Source organism: Podarcis filfolensis, assembly GCF_964270895.1.
Source record: "Podarcis filfolensis genome assembly, chromosome: 6".
In the NCBI taxonomy this organism is placed as follows: domain Eukaryota; kingdom Metazoa; phylum Chordata; class Lepidosauria; order Squamata; family Lacertidae; genus Podarcis; species Podarcis filfolensis.
The window spans coordinates 48376163-48393879 of record NC_139609.1 but is presented as its reverse complement, the minus strand read 5'-3'; the positions used below and the strand labels follow the sequence as shown (position 1 = coordinate 48393879).

Below are 17717 nucleotides of genomic sequence, written 5' to 3'. Positions count from 1 at the left end.
CGGGTGGGGGTGGGGGTAAAGCAAAGCACCACAGAGTTAAACTGTAACAAAATTGCTTCTCCCTGGTTAATGTTGCAACGCGGGATTCGGAATTAATAAATCAGTAAAACCGGGCTAGGTGGTGGGTCATTGGAAAGGGGCTTGAATTGTGCATGCTTTGGGGGCCATAAGCCATGGGGTGTCTATGTTCCTGCTGCACTGGCTGGACAAACATCCTGGCATCAGGGCAGACAAATGGCCTCTGAAATCACTGACTCAGACAGGCCCCCACCTTCGCACACACACCTGCCCCTCTGCGCACTTGGAAGTATAAGTTATTTTCATGCACCTTCCTCCCATGTAAGTCAGATGTATAATAGAATGCCAAAACGATCTCTCTAGCCTTGTACAGACCACACTGACTATCAGTAGCTCTCCAGTGTTAGGAGTCCAACAACACCTTGAGGGCCATAATTTCTCCATCCTTGTTCTAAAGCTCCAGTTCAATGTCCTGGCTCCCGAAAGCGCGTTCCCTTCGAGGCAAAGGATCTAGTCCCCACAAGCAAGTTCTGAAGTGAATGCTTTGGCTGTACTGCTTTCATTTATTCCCCTGAGGCTAGCTCAGTAAATTCTCTGGTGGGTACTGCTCTGGTTTCATGATGAGATGAGCCTTTATAGGCAACTCTATATATATATAATTTTGACCAGATAAGTGGCTTGAGGTATCCTGGTGAACACACCAAGTTGTCAAGCAGACAATAGACAATGGGAATGCAAATATTATTACTGACAAATATGTATTACTGATAGTATTACAAAACCACACCCTGAAAGCTGGAGCTGTAAACATGATACATCCACACATTAATATTCGTTTGAATATCTAGCATGAATCTAAAATATATATATATAAAGATGAAGGTTCTATTAGATCAATTTCTCTTGGTGCAAACTTCCCAGTTGCACAGAACTCTTCAGCAGGTGATCACAAGGTGGATTTCGCAGCCTGGGTAAAGAACAGAGGCCAGGCGGCCAGGACGCCAAGAGAACCACATTTCTCTCAGCAGAGCCCAAATGCAAGGTGCGGGAAAGAGGTTTGTCCTGGCTTTTAGATGCGCGCAGTTGCCCTGAAATTCCAGTGTGTTGGGTGAGCGGACCGTGGCGTTGAGGCGCCTGCCGGCTTGCTTCTAGCCCAGGCGAGGCGCCGTTTGCAACAGTTCCGCGGGGGCCACGCCCCGGGGAAGAAGGCAGAGCCAAGTGCTGCCCGGCGGCAGAGATCGCGCACCGCCAGGCAGCCCGGAGCGCCCGAGGTATGGAAGAGCCTTGAGAGAGGCTCCCCGCAACGCGCCCAGAGAATGGGACGGGACGGGGCAGGTGAGTGCCTGGACATCTTCAGGGCTGGGCGCGCTACCCCCACCGCCCTGGGCGAGGCGGGTGGGGTTCGCCTAGGGTTCCCCTTACCCCTCCCGCGCGAGAGCGCCCCCTTGCGTTTCTTGCTCCATTACGAGCGGCCGTCCAGCGCAGCCGAGATATTGGATCAATGAATCAGTGGGTCAATGAGACTTTGGGGCGAGGCGGGGGGGGTCAGGTTGTATCTCCACCCATCTATAGGGGGAGCCCTCGTCTAATCCCCACTACACCCTAAGAGTTTGGGGGTGGCGATCGCGCGCAGCTGCCCTGCTCGCCTGTGTGGGAAAAGCGAGCTGCGTTGTTCCCAGGAGCGCTAAGCTGATCTGTCAAGTGGGAAGCAATCTGGGACGGCGACGAGGGTCCCCCTGCCATTTCTTGGCTCGGCCCGAGGTGGTTTGCCATGAAGCACAGAGAAGATGCCCTCTGTTTCTGACCTTGTATCCCGGGAGACCAGGCTCCCCTCTGGTCAAGTTATTTTGAGGGAGAAGAACGCGGAGTTTCGGCCGGCGAGTCTTAAAGAAACAGGGGCCTCATTGTTCCAAGTCTGATCCAGGCGGGGGGGGGGGGGGGAGAGGCGGCCACTGAGGAGGAAAATCCGCTTTCTTGCCTCCCTGGTTTGCCCCGCAGTCAAAGGGCCCTGAGTATCCGTTTCTCCTCTTTTCAGCCAAACATGAAGGGGAGGGGGAAAGACTTCACCCTTTTCAAAAACGCAAACAGGTGGGGTGAGGGGATAGGACTGCTCTTCAGAGTATTTTGTGTGCCGCAGGGCGTAACAAAAGAAGGTAAAAAGATACCTCTTGCTGGACCGTATTCTCGTGGGTGAAAGTGCGTGAGCATCAGGGCAGCATTTAGCTCTTCTGGGGGAGAAATGAAACGTTTCTCTCATCGCCACTGCCTGGCGGCGCGAAGCAGGTCCAAGGGAGGGTATCGCTTTCCATCTTTTCGGCCGGGTTTCCCACAGTTCCTCAATTGCCCTTCTCTCCGAGTCACTTGCACCCCCAGGGCTCTAGGGGGCAGCAGTCCCTGGGAGAGGAATGGGTGGCTCTGTAAAGGCGTGATAGCTTGTTTGCTATATTTTTGTAACCAGGCAAATAGTAAACTTCAGGAAAGGTCACCAAGGGTGCACTACCTGTGCTGGTATAATTGTTACACACCAGGCAATTCCCCTGAGGCAGCTGCTTTCTCTCCAGGTTTACATACTCCCCCTGGCACAGAATTGGTTACTGGGGGAACGTTCAGCATACAGTGGCGGCACCATGCTTTTGTGTGTCAGCACCCCCAAGTTCTACTCCTCCTTTGAAGAAGAGCTGGGGAAGGAATAGCCAGAGCTGGTCCCGGAGCCAGTCCTAACATTAGGCAAAGTGAAGCAGCTGCCTCAGGTGGCAACTGCTCAGGGGCGGCAAGCAGGTATTGGAGGGTGGAGCTGTGTGTGCTACAGGTGTCTGCCCTCGTGTGGTGGAGGATGCTGCCCTGTCACAAATGTTGAAGTAAGATTCAAGAACCTGTCCCGTCAACTTCTGTACATGGAATTGTGGTGTGCAGGGCGCCATCTGAGGGGGGCGGAGGCCGAGGACCCCCCACATTTTCAAGTAGAGGCTGAGCCACCTCAAAATTCCATGTCAACCGTGCACACGCTGTGTGTGCACATTGTGCGACATCCTCGCGTCACTTGTGCAAGTCGCACAGCATGGACGCAATACATCATTTGTCTATCCTGGCCCAATGTAGCATGTGAGACTGTGGAGGGGCTGCCCATGAGAAGGGAGCAGGTGAAAAGAGCAGTGTCTCTTACAGGGTTACAGTGTGGGATATAGGCATCCTATTGCAAGATATCGCAATGCAGACCTGGGTGTAAGGTGTGGAGCAGGGTAGGGCAAACAGGGTAGCTTGCCTGACGGGTTAGGCAGAAAAGAACATTAGAGCCATCGCTAGGATGTCTGAGCAAGAAGTATGTGGTGACGGTAAGTTCTGAATCACTGTTCAGAGGCAAATGAGATGCTACATCCCACCCCTTGCAGGCAGACAACTGTGGTCTAGTGTACATGGGGAGTATTAAAATAGGCAGTCTTTCACCTGCACTGTGGAGCAGTGCAATGCCTAGCACCCGTGAGCATTCTGGTCATTTGTTTCTGCCCACAAGAGAGCTATTTTACCCTGGTAACAAGGCTGTAAACAGAGGTCTAGCGATGGGAAGTGGCCACCTTAGGGCAGCATTTCACAATGCAGGAAATGGTGAGAGTGTGCCTGTGAGTCAGCTGCATACCTGGATTTTGTGCTTTCAGAATAACATGGAAACGGAGAACTCATGACCTCCCCTAGCAGGGAGAGGGTCAATGCATTCTGCCTTACTTTGAAGCTCATTAACTTCCCTACCAGGGATATATGATTCAGCTTTCCATGTGCATGTTATGCTAGAAAAGGAGGCGGGGGAGAGATGTGCACTCACCACCTGAGAGAGCTACCTGGACCAGGTATGGGAAATGGGGTAAGAAGAATAAAACCCATAGCTGACCCAATAATTTTGCCGCCTGGGACAAAGGACAATATTCCCTCCTCCTCAGTTGCACACACAGACGCGGACTAGACTAGCAACTGAATCCTACTTCAGTGCTTTTGATGGGGCAGCATCTCTCACTTCACCCAAGCGCAGCAGGCTAGCTTAGTGGGTAGGGCGAGTGTTGTCATGCTCACATATTGCCTGTGGGCTTCCTGTGGACATCAACATGTTGACCATGTTGAGAACAGAATGCTGGACTAGATGGGGCTTTGGTTTGATCCAGCAGGGCTTTTCTTATGTGCTAATGGGGTGCAGGCCAGGTTGCATGACACACACACAGCTCTTTCCTCCAGCACCTTGCTCCCACTCTGCTTGACACCTATATGCTACCTGCAGAAAGTAATTCTGTGTTGCAGCAGCTGCACCAATACATATCACATGACTGGAGTGTGTGATGCCTATGGGAGTTCATGGCCTGGGCTGCAAGGTGCCTCTTTGCCTGCTCACAGTTGTGCTCTCTGTGACACATTGGGAGAAGGAGGCTAGGCAACACAGCAAGCATTCCCACTACTGGGATCTTACTTCTACCAGCTCAAGGAGGATGGTTACTGCCGCCACCACCCAGTATCCACTGCTCGAGGCAACTGCCTCAATCGGCATAATGTTAGGGCCGGCCCAGAGGCTGTAAACAAAGGGATCACAGACTGCCTTGTGAATGCTATGGATCTAATCTAATATCCTGTGCCTAACAGCAGCCTGAGTCAGATGCTTCAAAGGAAATGGTACAACAAAAGCACATTTGTGAAGCAAGCCATCCATTGTCAAGCATTCTAGTAGCTAGAAAATTTCGGGTCTGTATCCCTCCCACAAAATTGTACCTTAACAGATATTGTTTTGGCCTGACTACCATGAATTTGTCTCATTTTTTTGGGAAACTCATTAGTACTGTACTAATTTTCATCCTATGATTCCATGACAAATACAAATCTACAGTTTAATCATGACCCTTCTGGAAAAAAACGATTTTGCTCCTGGCCAAAATAGTGCTGGTTTCTGTTCACACCAACAGAGATATGGCTGCTGCTCTTTGCCACTTATACATTTCTCAGGGAATTGGGCACTAATTTTAATAAGCTGCTTTACGAGTTGGGAATGGTCACTGGACCTTTAAGGACAATAGCCTGGGGAGGAAAAGCTGACATCGCTGCTCAGGAAGAGTCCAGGGAGGGACCCTATTCCGGCCCAAGGTATTTTAATTGTTCCAGCACTGCCTAGATAAAATCAATGTCTCCTGAACGGGTTCCAAAGCACCACAGCTTCCGATTACACACAATGGCAGAAGCATAACATTGTAGAAACACAAGTAGCGGCTGGCTTGGCTATAAGATGGGAGGTTGTCAAGAGAGACAAATAAGAAGCAATTTAGCTTTTAGAAATCTAGGTCTGAGGTCTTAAAAGCTCAGAATTAAGCTGTTCCAGATCAGAACAATGTAAAATACAACTTTAAAAACACCTTAAAACAAATTACAATCGCAACTAGAGTGGGTCCTAAATTTTTTTATATCTCTCAAGTGTCAAAGGCAAGGGTTAAGAGCTGCGTATCTTCAGCATAGGATGAAAGCTGTACAATGAAAGTGCCAGACACACCTCTGTGGGGACTGAACTCCACAATGTAGGGGCAGCCACAGAGAACTCTCTCTCATGGGTCAGCCCCACGCCTGAGCTTCTGAGGGTGAAGGACCTTAACACCCAAGAGGTGCTGCAAGGAAGGATATTTGGGACTGAAGTCATTTATTTATATAAGTGAAATGGCATCCAGTTACAGCAGATAAATGTTGTAAATACATGATATATATATGAGCACCAGTTTGAGGTTGTGCCTCCCCGCCCCTGGAATCTACTAGCAAGAGTTTCTACATGGTACATTCTAGTCCAGGGATTTCCAAACTGTGTGCCAAGACATGCCTTAAAAAAGTTAAGCCAGTGTTTTGGATTCATCCACCACTCTCTGCCTGTTGAAACACAGAGGCCCCAAGCAGCATTGATCCTCCCTCTTTCTGCCCATACATGGGCAGTGGCATCTTTCCAAGGGAATGAGTCTCCCTGACAGGCATGAGAGAATTCCAGAAACACCACCATTGCCCTGGAAGCCTGGCCTCATCCTGAACCCTTGAGTAAAAGGGAAGAGTGGACAGAGTTGCGGGCAATATTGATCATTAGTTGCAACGATGCCTGCCCATCTTTCTGGTAGCAGACCAACAAAATCTCTCTCTCTCTTTCTCTCTTTAATTAATTCATATTTTATTGTGGGGGGGGGACAAATATAAAGCAGTAAAGTGATACAAAAAGAAGAAGAAGAAAGGGAAAGGAACAAAACACAGAACTGTGTAAAGGGGGGAAAAACATTATATGAATATGTATAAAAAATACCCTAACCCATACATTCTTTTATAAATTTGATGTTATCCTAATAGAAAAATTAATAGTCTACTACATTTTGTATAAATTTGTTCCAGATATTGTCATACTTATCCAAGCAGAGTCTATGTCTGTAAGCAGTCCGTTCGCAGGTTGCAAGTGTTATCATATTATCAATCCAATCTTTACTCTTCCAGTTCATCAATATCAGCCTCTTGGCTACCATTAGAGCATCTCTCTTGAGTGCAAGGGTAAATTGTGCTTTCTGTTCTAATCCATAGAAAAACCCAAAAACCCTATTCCAGGTTACAAAAGCTTCAGAAACACAGTTCCAATCATTCTGGTTTTCTTTTTTCCATATCGTCAGAAGGTCACTACATGACAGACAGAGAGGAAGTAGCGCACTCTAGCAATTTGTTTTAGACTCTGGACTTCTGAGAATGCCCTTTTTAAATTATTATGACTTTGCTCGCTTCAAAATGTAACAAGACAGCCCTTCTGCATAGCTGTCAAGTGTCCCTTATTTGAAGGGACAGTCCCTTATTCGAGCGCCATGTCCCGCTGCTGTCCCTTATTGGTGGATGTCCCATAAATGTCCCTTAAATGATGTCCCTTAAATTTCAAAGGAAGCAGCTCCTCTCCCTCCCTCCCTGCCGTCCAGGGAGGACGGAGGCTCCAACTGTGTTGCTTGGCTGTGTTGCTCACCCAATAAGAAGTCTAAGAACGACTGGGGGTGGAACTTGCATGCCTTGTGTGTGCTAGTTAATGCAAGCTGAGGAGGTTTTTGAATGCTGGACGCCATTTTGTTGCACGTGCTGCTGCAAACTTTGCAGTGCAAAGCCAGGCCGGGGAGCCATCTTAAGTTGAGGCTGCATAGGCCTTGTGGTGCATGTGATTCAGATTCTATTCAGTTAAACCTCTGGTTACAAAGTTGGTTGGACAGTGTTCTCGAAGCTACCAGCATGAGTTTGACCAGACTGCAGGAGGACAGGAAGACTGGAGTGCCTGGAACAGGTGAGGCTGCAGGTCCCTTATTTTGGCTGCTGGTCCCTTATTTTCAAGGCTGCTGGTCCCTTATTTTCAAATCTGTAAGTTGACAGCTATGCCTTCTGTGTTTGGGGGAACCTCTTGCTCCTTCTGCGGAGTGGAGCCCCAGGCATCAGCCCCAAAGCCCTACCCTGATGGCACCACTGCAGAAGAGCTTCTCTGCAGCCAACTTTCCTCTCCCCTTGTGAAATGTTTATTAGAAGCAGCTTCAGATGCACTTAAAATGCTTCAAGCACTCAGTGAGATCGCATTGGGTTCACTTCCCCTGAACTATGTGCTGTCTGCCTAACCTTTGCCTAGTAGAGTGGATCCTTTCAGTGGATCCTTCTAGTCCCATGAAAACCAGCCTGCCTATTATATTACTTGCCTATGCACTAACCTTTTAAGGTGCTCCATATTGCATTCCAGAGAAACTTTTCATTAATTTTATTTATTTATTACACTTTGAGCCTACCTCTTCTCCAAGGAGCACAAGGTGGTATAGATGGTTCTCCCACTCCCAATTTTATCCTCAGAACAACCCTGTGAGGTATGCTAGACTGAGAGAAATGTTATCACAGCAGTTTGGGACAGCGTTCGAAACTCCCATTGTTCTAGGCGCGTTTTGCGACAGGGAATTTAATGAACAGGAACAGTTCCTAAGCTCTTGGGTGCAGTACTTCATCTAAGATTTCAGATTAAAATTGCCACTGTTACTCAGAAGTAAGTCCCAACCAAGTTCAATGGGGCTGCCTCCCAAGTAAAATATGGATTGGGGTCCTGAAAACTTTCTTTTCTTTTAAACCCAACATGTTTTGTTTAGGTTTTAGTTGCCTTGTTTAATGTACTTTTAAGGTATGATGTGCTTTGATTTTGAAATACCCTATTTTTTGGTCTTTAAGACTCACTTTTTCCCTCCTAAAAAGTAAGGGGAAATGTGTGTGCATCTTATGGAGCAAAAGCAGGCTGCACAGCTATCCCAGAAGCCAGAACAGCAAGAGGGATTGCTGCTTTCGCTGCGCAGCAATCCCTCTTGCTGTTCTGGCTTCTGAGATTCGGAATATTTTTTTCCTTGCTTTCCTCCTCCAAAAACTAGGTGCATCTTATGGTCTGCTGCATCTTGTAGAGCAAAAAATACGGTATACCAGCCAATTAGTTAAAATGGTTTAAGTAGTGCATGTTAAAGTGTTATCTACCTCAGACTCTCACAGTGATGTTAAAAATCAAAGTTTGGAGTAGGATCATTGAAGGACCCTTAAACCTAAGGTTTGCGAACTGGACACTCAAGGTGGGTGTCTCTGCCATCAGCTGTATAGGCCTTTAATATGTGTTAATTGTGGTGCCAAAAAGATATATTTATATGAAGGAAAGAGGGTAAAGGAGAATCCAGGGCTTGTCTGCAGAGTGGAAGGAAAAGAGGACCTTTTTCTACCTCCCTACTTCCAGCCACTCTCTGAAGACTGCAGAAGGGACCCTCTTAAGAATATTAGCTTGGTGGGCAGGGGAAGCATGGCTTTGTTTTTTGGAGTCTTCAGATGAGGACTAGACCATGTGAAAATCAACATAAGATTTTAGCCCAGAGTTCATTCATTTTCAGCTTTGTATTCTTGTTATAAAAAAGTGCGCCTAGACATTCCGTTGTTGCTCCTATAACCTAGGTTTAAGGTGCCATTTAGCTCCTAGCTTTCTAACACTAGTTTGGGAGCTGTTTTTTTCCAATGGGTTCATCCCACAGTGGGGCAGTACCATTTGAATCCCAGGACCCCAGTTTGCGGCTTTCCCCACATCACAGAATCAAAACTCCTTCTGGGAGGATAGGTAACAATTCCAAGGAAAGGTCTTCATGCTCAGCCCTGCCCAGGCTGTGGTGAGTAATAGCTGTACTACGGGATCGCTCACTCCTTGAAAAATGCCTCCCGTGGTGCTGATATAATGTCTAAAGGCCACCATAGCAAGAGTGTGATTACTTCTCTGAGCTGTGTTAACAGCAAAAATGGAGCTAATCTCTGTTTGCAAGGGATTTGGAGGCAATTCTTTGTTTGCGTTTGGTCTGGTTGCTTCAGAAACCCTATCAGCGTATGAGAGTGCCTAGGTAACCAACACAGGAAGGGCTGAGGGAGACACCTCAATACAAGTGGCAGGGAGTGGTTGGCTCTGCACTGAAGATCAGTGGGGCAAACTTAGAGGGAACACAATTACTTAGACCCTTCTTCCTGACTTCCTTAAAGAAGGAGAGGAGAATGTGTGGCATTCCAGATATTGCTGGACTACAGCTGCCACCATCCCTGACCATTGGCCATGCTGGCGGGGGCTGAAGGGAGTTGGAGCCCAACAACATTTAGGGTGGTAGTCAATGCTAGTCTTAGGTACAGTAGACCCAGCCTAGCACTTGTGTGTTCAACCTTTGCGTTTCATGGCTTTTTGCAGCTACTGGAAAGGGACTAGGTTCAGGAAATGATAAATGCCTTCCTAGCACAGGGAATGGTTCCAGGAAGGAAGAATATGCAAGACCACTCCTGAAGGAAGCCTCCTTCGATTCAGAGGATTATAATACTAAACAGTTGCAAATGTCTCTTTCTTTGGCTAGGTGTTCGAGTCAGTGATTGATGGCCAATGAAAGCACTAAATTATGTGTCTGGATAGGTTTGCTGGAACAGATGAGTTTTTAGCAAGCATCTAAAACAGTATAGTGAAGGGGTGCCTGTCTAGTGTCAGTAGTTCCAGAGGACAGGTGTTGCAATACTAAAGGAGTGACTTCCTGCAAATCGGAATTATATACAGTGGTACCTCGGGTTACAGGCACTTCAGGTTACAGACTCCACTAACCCAAAAATAGTACCTCGGGTTAAGAACTTTGCTTCAGGATGAGAACAGAAATCATGTAGTGGCAGTGTGGCAGCAGCAGGAGGCCCCATTAGCTAAAGTGGTACCTCAGGTTAAGAACAGTTTCAGGTTAAGAATGGACCTCCAGAATGAATTAAGTTCTTAACCTGCACTGTATGCAGAATTCATCATGCGAAAGGCTGGGCTGGATGAATCCCAAGTCAGAATTAAGATTGCTGGAAGAAATATCAACAACCTCAGATATGCAGATGACACAACCTTGATGGCAGAAAGTGAGGAGGAATTAAAGAACCTTTTAATGAGGGTGAAAGAGGAAAGCGCAAAATATGGTCTGAAGCTCAACATAAAAAAACCTAAGATCGTGGCCACTGGTCCCATCACCTCCTGGTAAATAGAAGGGGAAGGAATGTAGGCAGTGAGAGATTTTATTTTCTTGGGCTCCATGATCACTGCAGAGAGAAAAGCAATGACAAACCTGGACAGCATCTTAAAAAGCAGAGACATCACCTTGCCAACAAAGGTCCATATTGTTAAAGCTATGGTTTTCCCAGTAGTGATGTATGGAAGTGAGAGCTGGACCATAAAGAAGGCTGATCACCGAAGAATTGATGCTTTTGAATTATGGTGCTGGAGGAGACTCTTGAGAAGATCAAACGTATCCATTCTTAAGGAAATCAGCCCTAAGTGCTCACTGGAAGGACAGATCGTGAAGCTGAGGCTCCAATACTTTGGCCACCTCAGGAGAAGAGAAGACTCCCTGGAAAAGACCCTGATGTTGGGAAAGATGGAGGGCACAAGAAGAAGGGGACGACAGAGGACGAGATGGTTGGATAATGTTCTCGAAGCTACCAGCATGAATTTGACCAAACTGCGGGAAGCAGTGGAAGACAGGAGTGCCTGGTGTGCTCTGGTCCATGGGGTCACGAAGAGTCGGACACGACTAAACGACTAAACAACAACCAAGTTATAAAGCTGTAAATTATGAAGTTTAAATGTACTCCTATCAGCCTCAACCAACAGACTATATATATCCAGGCCCAGATTTGGACATCCTGCTGCCTGAATCTGGTCAGTAGTAGCTGCCCTTTCTCATACCAGCAACTTAGCACTTGGAGGAGAGTCATGCTGTTCACTGTGACTCCACAGTGCCCCCAGTGACAAGCGTGGTGTGATTAAGGTCACCAGGCTATTGGGGGGGGGTGAAGTACAGGTGCAGTGGTATAGCACAGTCTTCCTCAGAGCCCTTGGTTGCTGATAAGAGGAGGAGAGCTCTCAACCCTTTGGCCTCTGGGTCTTGATCCTTAGCGACATTCAAGGAAGAATATTGTTCTGTGATGCTACACCTGTATGGTAATAAGCTCCAGCGACCAGCAGGGGCACAAACTAGTGATGTCATTAGCCCACGCAGCCACCAGAAGCCTCCAGGTGTGTGTTCCCATTGATATGCTAGGAAGTAATGGAGTTGTTGCTTCATAAGTTATAATTGCAAGAATGGAATAGTCAAATATGTACCACTCTAAGCTCCTTTCGCAGTGAGCTGAAGCTGATACTCATTACAGTGGTACCTCGGGTTACATACGCTTCAGGTTACAGACTCTGCTAACCCAGAAATATTACCTCAGGCTAAGAACTTTGCTTCAAGATGAGAACAGGAATTGTGCAGCAGCGGCAGCAGGAGGCCCCACTACCTAAAGTGATGCTTCAGGTTAAGAACAGTTTCAGGTTAAGAATAGATCTCTGGAATGAATTAAGTTCTTAACTTGAGGTACCACTGTATAGGTTTCACTGGACAGGGGTTAAATTTCCAAAGAGGGCATATGAACCCAAATCCAGCCCAGTTAAAACTTTAAAGAATTTAATTGAATGTTTACTGTATTTAAGCATACATGGCCACTAGGGGGTGCTAATGCATTAAATAAAATGGTATTCCTGGTTCTTTAAAATCTAATTCACATTATAATCTGAATTTTAGCTCAGACACATTAATAGTGTGTGTGTGTGTGTGTGTGTGTGTGTGTGTGTATTAAAAATACCTATGCATTATTTGTGAATTTGGTGAACTACTGGAATCCAATTTAGAGGCAATGGCACTTCACAGATTATTGTCTGTTATGTCTGTGAGTGAACCAGGAACAACAACGTTGCCATCTAGTTCCCGCCTGTAACCTGTGAGAAATCACTGATGCTTGTCTCTTTTTTTGCTATAGGTCAGAAGAGGTGGACACTGATACTCTTTGGCGTGGTCCTCTTAGCAACAGAACTCGTGTTAGGAGCTCTGGAAGAGACGTGCAACTGCAGCGCAGAAGTTGATTTCCAGGAACTGCAGACCAAATTGGCTCCTGAGATGTGTTGCTTGAATCTCACCAGGACTAAAATCAACTCCTTGGACTGGAGCATCTTTGCCGGAACTGCGGGTTTGAGGGAGCTCTACCTATCAAACTGTGGCATATCAGACATTATCAACGCAGAGAATGGCTCTTCTACATTGGAGATTCTACACTTAGACCATAACCAGCTAAGTTTGCTCCCAGATGGTTTCCTAAGAAATGCACCCAGCTTGCGTGTCATTCATCTGGAGAGCAACCAACTCCAGAAGCTGCCTGAGTCATTCCTGAAAGCATCTGACCAAATCCAGGAGGTCCACCTTGCCTTCAATAACTTGTCTTCCCTTCCCTCAGGGATTTTCAAACCCTCCCTCCTCACGCTAGGTCTCTCCAACAACAGCTGGCACTGTACTTGCAGCTTGCTTGAAGATCTGGAAAAATGCCTGCCTGTACCATTTAACGTTGAGGTGGCTTGTAGCACCCCAGAACGTTACCATGGCATGAATCTCAGAGATATTCCTAAGCAGGAGGTGTGCCGGAACCATAGCCTAACGGCTCTCTTTGTTTGCCTGCCTGTGGTGGCTATTCTGGTTCTGGTCACCTGGTGCTTTTGCAAGCGGCAGAAGAAAACCAGCTACCATCCTCATGCTGGGAAGGAATGCCGGCTGGCTACAGTGGAGAGGAACGGTTCCAAAGACCCTGGGGACCATCACTGCTACATCCCATGTGAGCTGCCTATGGCATCGGGTGCAGAGAGCGAGAAGAACATCTTGTTGAGGAACCAGGTCTTGCTAAAGCCTTCAGCTGCACTACTAGGGAGCAGCAGAGACCTCTATGAAGAGGTGGAGATCAAACTGGGAGCTTCTGATGATTCCTTGGTGAAGGCCAATGGGGAAAGCCTTGAGCAAGATAAGTTGGGATCCAAAAAACCGACCGTTGCAGAGGAAGGTTACACAGGTGGGGAGTCTGAAGCCGAGACAGTGAGTGTGACAGACGTTCTGAAGGATTCTGCAGACCGTGAAAAGCTCTATATGAACCAGTCGGTAGATTATTACAACCTGGTTCCTGGCATTGAGCTGGAGGACTCGGACCACATGGAATATGAGAACATTGACCTTTGCTGAGGCTGCTTGTTGAGCCATAGTATGATAAGAACACAAAATAGGCTAATTCTTATCCATTTTATGAAAGGGGCAGCAGGACCACCAGCTCCCAACATTATGCAAACTTCACAAATAATGAGAGTTCTCTTGTAAATGATTTTGTGTTCCGGGATTTGTTCTTCTTTCTTCTGAGCCTTTGGAATGACACAGGTGTTGTTATTAATATGCCTAGAAGAACATTTGTATTAGAGTCTGTTCCAGTTTGGGGTGTGTGTGATGGAGGGATAGTATGAGCTGCAGTTTCTAGCCCTTTGATAGAATTAATTTTTTTAAAAATTGCACTGCAGTTTCCAGTAGAGGAGAAGATTTCTCATGATCTAGCCTCCTTACAGGAAATAAGATGAGGAACACAAGACTTGGGGGCAGCGGGGAGCCCATATGAGCAGGGATGAAGGTTGCAAACTGGGACAGGATAACAGCTGTGCCCATTATTTTTTAATCTGCCATTTTATTTAGAGAATTTTTTGGCATTTCTAGATTTTTTTGGGTATTACATATCCCTGCCTGGCTTTGCCTGAAGCTCCCACCTAAATCCTCAAACCCTCTTCACTGACCTCCTTTTCTGCTGTGTGAGCTGGTCTCTGCAGTTTCTTTCCCTGTCAAACACCAGTCATAGATGGGCTCTGCATTCCAGGAATCTCCTCCAGTTATTTAAATGCTCAGGTTTCCTCTGCAAGGAGGAGAGTGACATCTAGTGGAGAGGTCTGCACATAGCCACCTTTCTTTCTGCCGTCCTTCTAAACATTGAAAAACTTTTTCAGCATATTTTCACTACATCCAATTAACATTTCTCTGATCTAAGTTAAGTGCATTCATTTCCTTCTGTTTATTCTCATGGAACTTGCTATGCATGTAGCCTGATCTGGGGTGACAGGTAGGTCCTGCCTCTTGTTTTAAAGATGGTGTTTTGACCCCTTCTGCTCTTATGATTCAGCAGCTGAGCATCATAGAAATTTATGTGGCAGAGAGGTTAATGAAACTAGAGTGGCTGGTTAGTAGAAATCAACATATGAAACTCACACACAGAGAGAGTTCTTGTTTCATATTTTCCCCTTAGGACTGCCATTGGCAGGAGAAGCCACAACTGGCAAAATTCCCCTTCTCAGCACCGGCCCTTCCATTTGCCAGACAGAGGCAAGTACCTCAGGTAGCAGATGCTGGGGGTGCAGATCAGTAGCAAGAAGTTGGTAGACAGCGTGGTGTGTGCCAAGCTTCCTAAGCTGGGCTTCTGCTCTCATAAGCATTACTGCCTCTGGCTATAAAGGCAGCTGTGGCGATCACACAGGGCCCCCGAACGTTTGACAGTCTATTGACCCTGTGCCACCACTGTGATTGCTTTCTTCGCTGCCACCAACCCATTTCTCACGGGTACACATGGAGTCCAGTCAGTTGGTAACATTAACAAATAATCAAGTTTATTTTATAGGCATGAACAAGCTTATGGTTTCAGTTAGTTTTTCTTGGCAGTTTCTTAATCTTAGTTCCTTAACTGTCCTATTCGTTCCTAACAACTTCAAATTGATTATCCCAACTAACTATCTGACTCCACCTAACAGTTCCTCTCACTCTCTCACCACACAACTCGACCAACCCACAGACTATTCCTCCCTCTTCCTTCTTCAGCTCCCAACTCTCAACTGACTTTCACACAACACCAACTCTCACTCTAACTCCTCCAGTCAGTTTCCACTGGCCAATCACATCACCTTCATTTTAACCCTTTCCTTATGACCCACCTAGGAGGCAAACGCCACAGCAGCACATAACCATCATGGCTACTAGCCATCAATAGCCTTGTCCTCCATATATTTGTCTAATCCTTTCTTGAAGCCACCTAAGTTCGTGACCATCACTGCCTCCTCTTGGTAGCTAATTCCATAGCTTAACTGTGCACTGCATGAAGAAGCACTTTTATCTGCTCTCCAACATTCAGCCTCATTGGATGTCTACAAGTTCTAATGTTACGACAGAGAAAGAACATTTTTCTATCTGCTTTCTTCACATGATGTATAATTTCATAAACTTCTGCCATGTCACCTAAAACGTCTCAAATGCTGCAGCCTTTCCTCGTAGGGGTGTTGCCCCATCAGCTGCTGTAGAGGATACTGAGATGCCACCAATGTTAAGATAAAATTAAGTCGCCAGCAATCTAATCGTGTATGTGGAATTGAAAGAGAGAATGTACTGTACCTCAAGGCATAAAATGTCCTCAGCAGGTTTTGTCAGAGTCTAGGCCAGGGTCCTGAAGCTGAGACTCCAATACTTTGGCCACCTCATGAGAAGAGAAGACTCCCTGGAAAAGACCCTGATGTTGGGAAAGATTGAGGGCACAAGGAGAAGGGGACGACAGGGGATGGGATGGTTGGACAGTGTTCTTGAAGCTACGAACATGAGTTTGACCAAACTACGGGAGGCAGTGGAAGACAGGAGTGCCTGGCCTGCTCTGGTCCATGGAGTCACGAAGAGGCGGACACGACTAAACGACTAAACAACAACAACAGGCCAGGGTCTCCAGCTGTTGTTGGACTACAGCTCCCATCATCCCTAGCTAACTAGGACCAGTGGTCAGGGATGATGGGAATTGTAGTCCAAAAACAGCTGGATACCCAAGTTTGGGAAACCCTGTTCTAGGCTGAGGATGAGGCACCTCAGGCCTGCAAGGTGTCTAATGCGTATCTCTCTCTGGCCCCCTGGGGCTCTCCCCATGCCTTACACTATGCCTGCTCCACAACCACCTCAAGTGCTTTCCCCTGGTTAGACTGTGTCCTTGAATTGTGATATTGTAAAGCTCTTTCTACCGTGTTGCGATGCTTCCCAGTTTTCTCAAGAGCAAGATATACAGCTGTATAAAGGTATTCCATATGACAGATGAAAGCTCTGCTTCCCAAAGAGACACTGGCATCTTAACTCCCCATCGTTATAAACCACAATACACTGAATGTAAAATATTTTTGTCCTGATCTAACTTTTGCAGTAAACTATTCAATCTATGATCTTTTTGGGCTGCATCCCTTTCAAAAAGAGAAGAAAAGAATACTAGTGTATGTGTGTGGGGGGGGATGTAAATAACATGGAATAAATGGCTATGTTCTACGTTTTGTAAGCGTTTAACAAAGATGCAAAAGCATGTCTTTTTCTTGCTTTCGTCTTGCTGTTATATGGATGGAGATGGCCCAAGACATTTTGCCACCTGAGGTGGCAAATGATGCCCCTGCCACCGCACCTCCTCCTCCTCCTCCTCAAAACTGCCCCCCCATGCTGCAGTGATAGACTTGCTGCTGGCTTCTCCTCTTTCTGCAGCCATTTTTCTGCACCCTTACTCAGAATGAGGCACTGTGGAACAACTGGGTGGGATTTGCCTATTGAGACAGACATTCAGCAGGTGCAACATTAATGACTTACTATATCTGCAAAATATGCTCTTTTCATCAAAGATGTACAACTATGGAATATGCTCTGTCCTACCAGGCAGTTGGCACTGTGGGTTAAACCACAGAGCCTAGGACTTGCTGATCAGAAGGTCGGCAGTTCGAATCCCTGGGACAGGGTGAGCTCCCATTGCTCAGTCCCTGCTCCTGCCAACCTAAAAGTTCGAAAGCACCTCAAAGTGCAAGTAGATAAATAGGTACTGCTCTGGCGGGAAGGTAAACGGCGTTTCCGTGCGCTGCTCTGGTTCGCCAGAAGCAGCTTAGTCATGCTGGCCACATGACCGGGAAGCTGTACGCCGGCTCCCTCGGCCAATAAAGCGAGATGAGCGCCGCAACCCCAGAGTCATCTGCGACTGGACCTAATGGTCAAGGGTCCCTTTACCTTTTTACCAGGCAATACCACCCACCCACCACAACTTAGCCTAATGCAATCCAACCCACAATTGTGTCACAACTTTTGTGGATGTAATTTGGTCAGCTCTGCTTTAATGCTTCCTCTTACTACACTCCCCCCCCCCCCCAATCGGAACTGGCTGGGGAAAATAATTCATTGTAATTTTGAAAGGCATTACTTACATTATCCAACAATCTTTAGATAGCTGAACTCCGAAACATGAGGGACAGGTGG

At 46.8% G+C, this 17717-nt stretch overlaps 1 protein-coding gene across 2 annotated transcripts; it reads left to right on the top strand.

Moving 5' to 3' along the window:
* The first annotated feature begins 1116 nt into the window (after window positions 1–1116).
* Window positions 1117–16776, top strand: LOC310765361 (uncharacterized protein). Of its 2 annotated transcripts, none has more exons than XM_083620210.1 (2): window positions 1117–1353; window positions 12382–16776. In XM_083620210.1, the coding sequence occupies exons 1-2, from the start codon at window positions 1335–1337 to the stop codon at window positions 13620–13622; spliced, it is 1260 nt and encodes a 419-aa protein (XP_083476336.1). In that variant the 5' UTR covers window positions 1117–1334; the 3' UTR covers window positions 13623–16776. The 2 variants fall into 2 exon arrangements, with proteins under 2 accessions (XP_083476336.1, XP_083476335.1); XM_083620209.1 differs by lacking the exon at window positions 1117–1353 and adding an exon at window positions 11351–11599.
* Window positions 16777–17717: the final 941 nt, after the last annotated feature.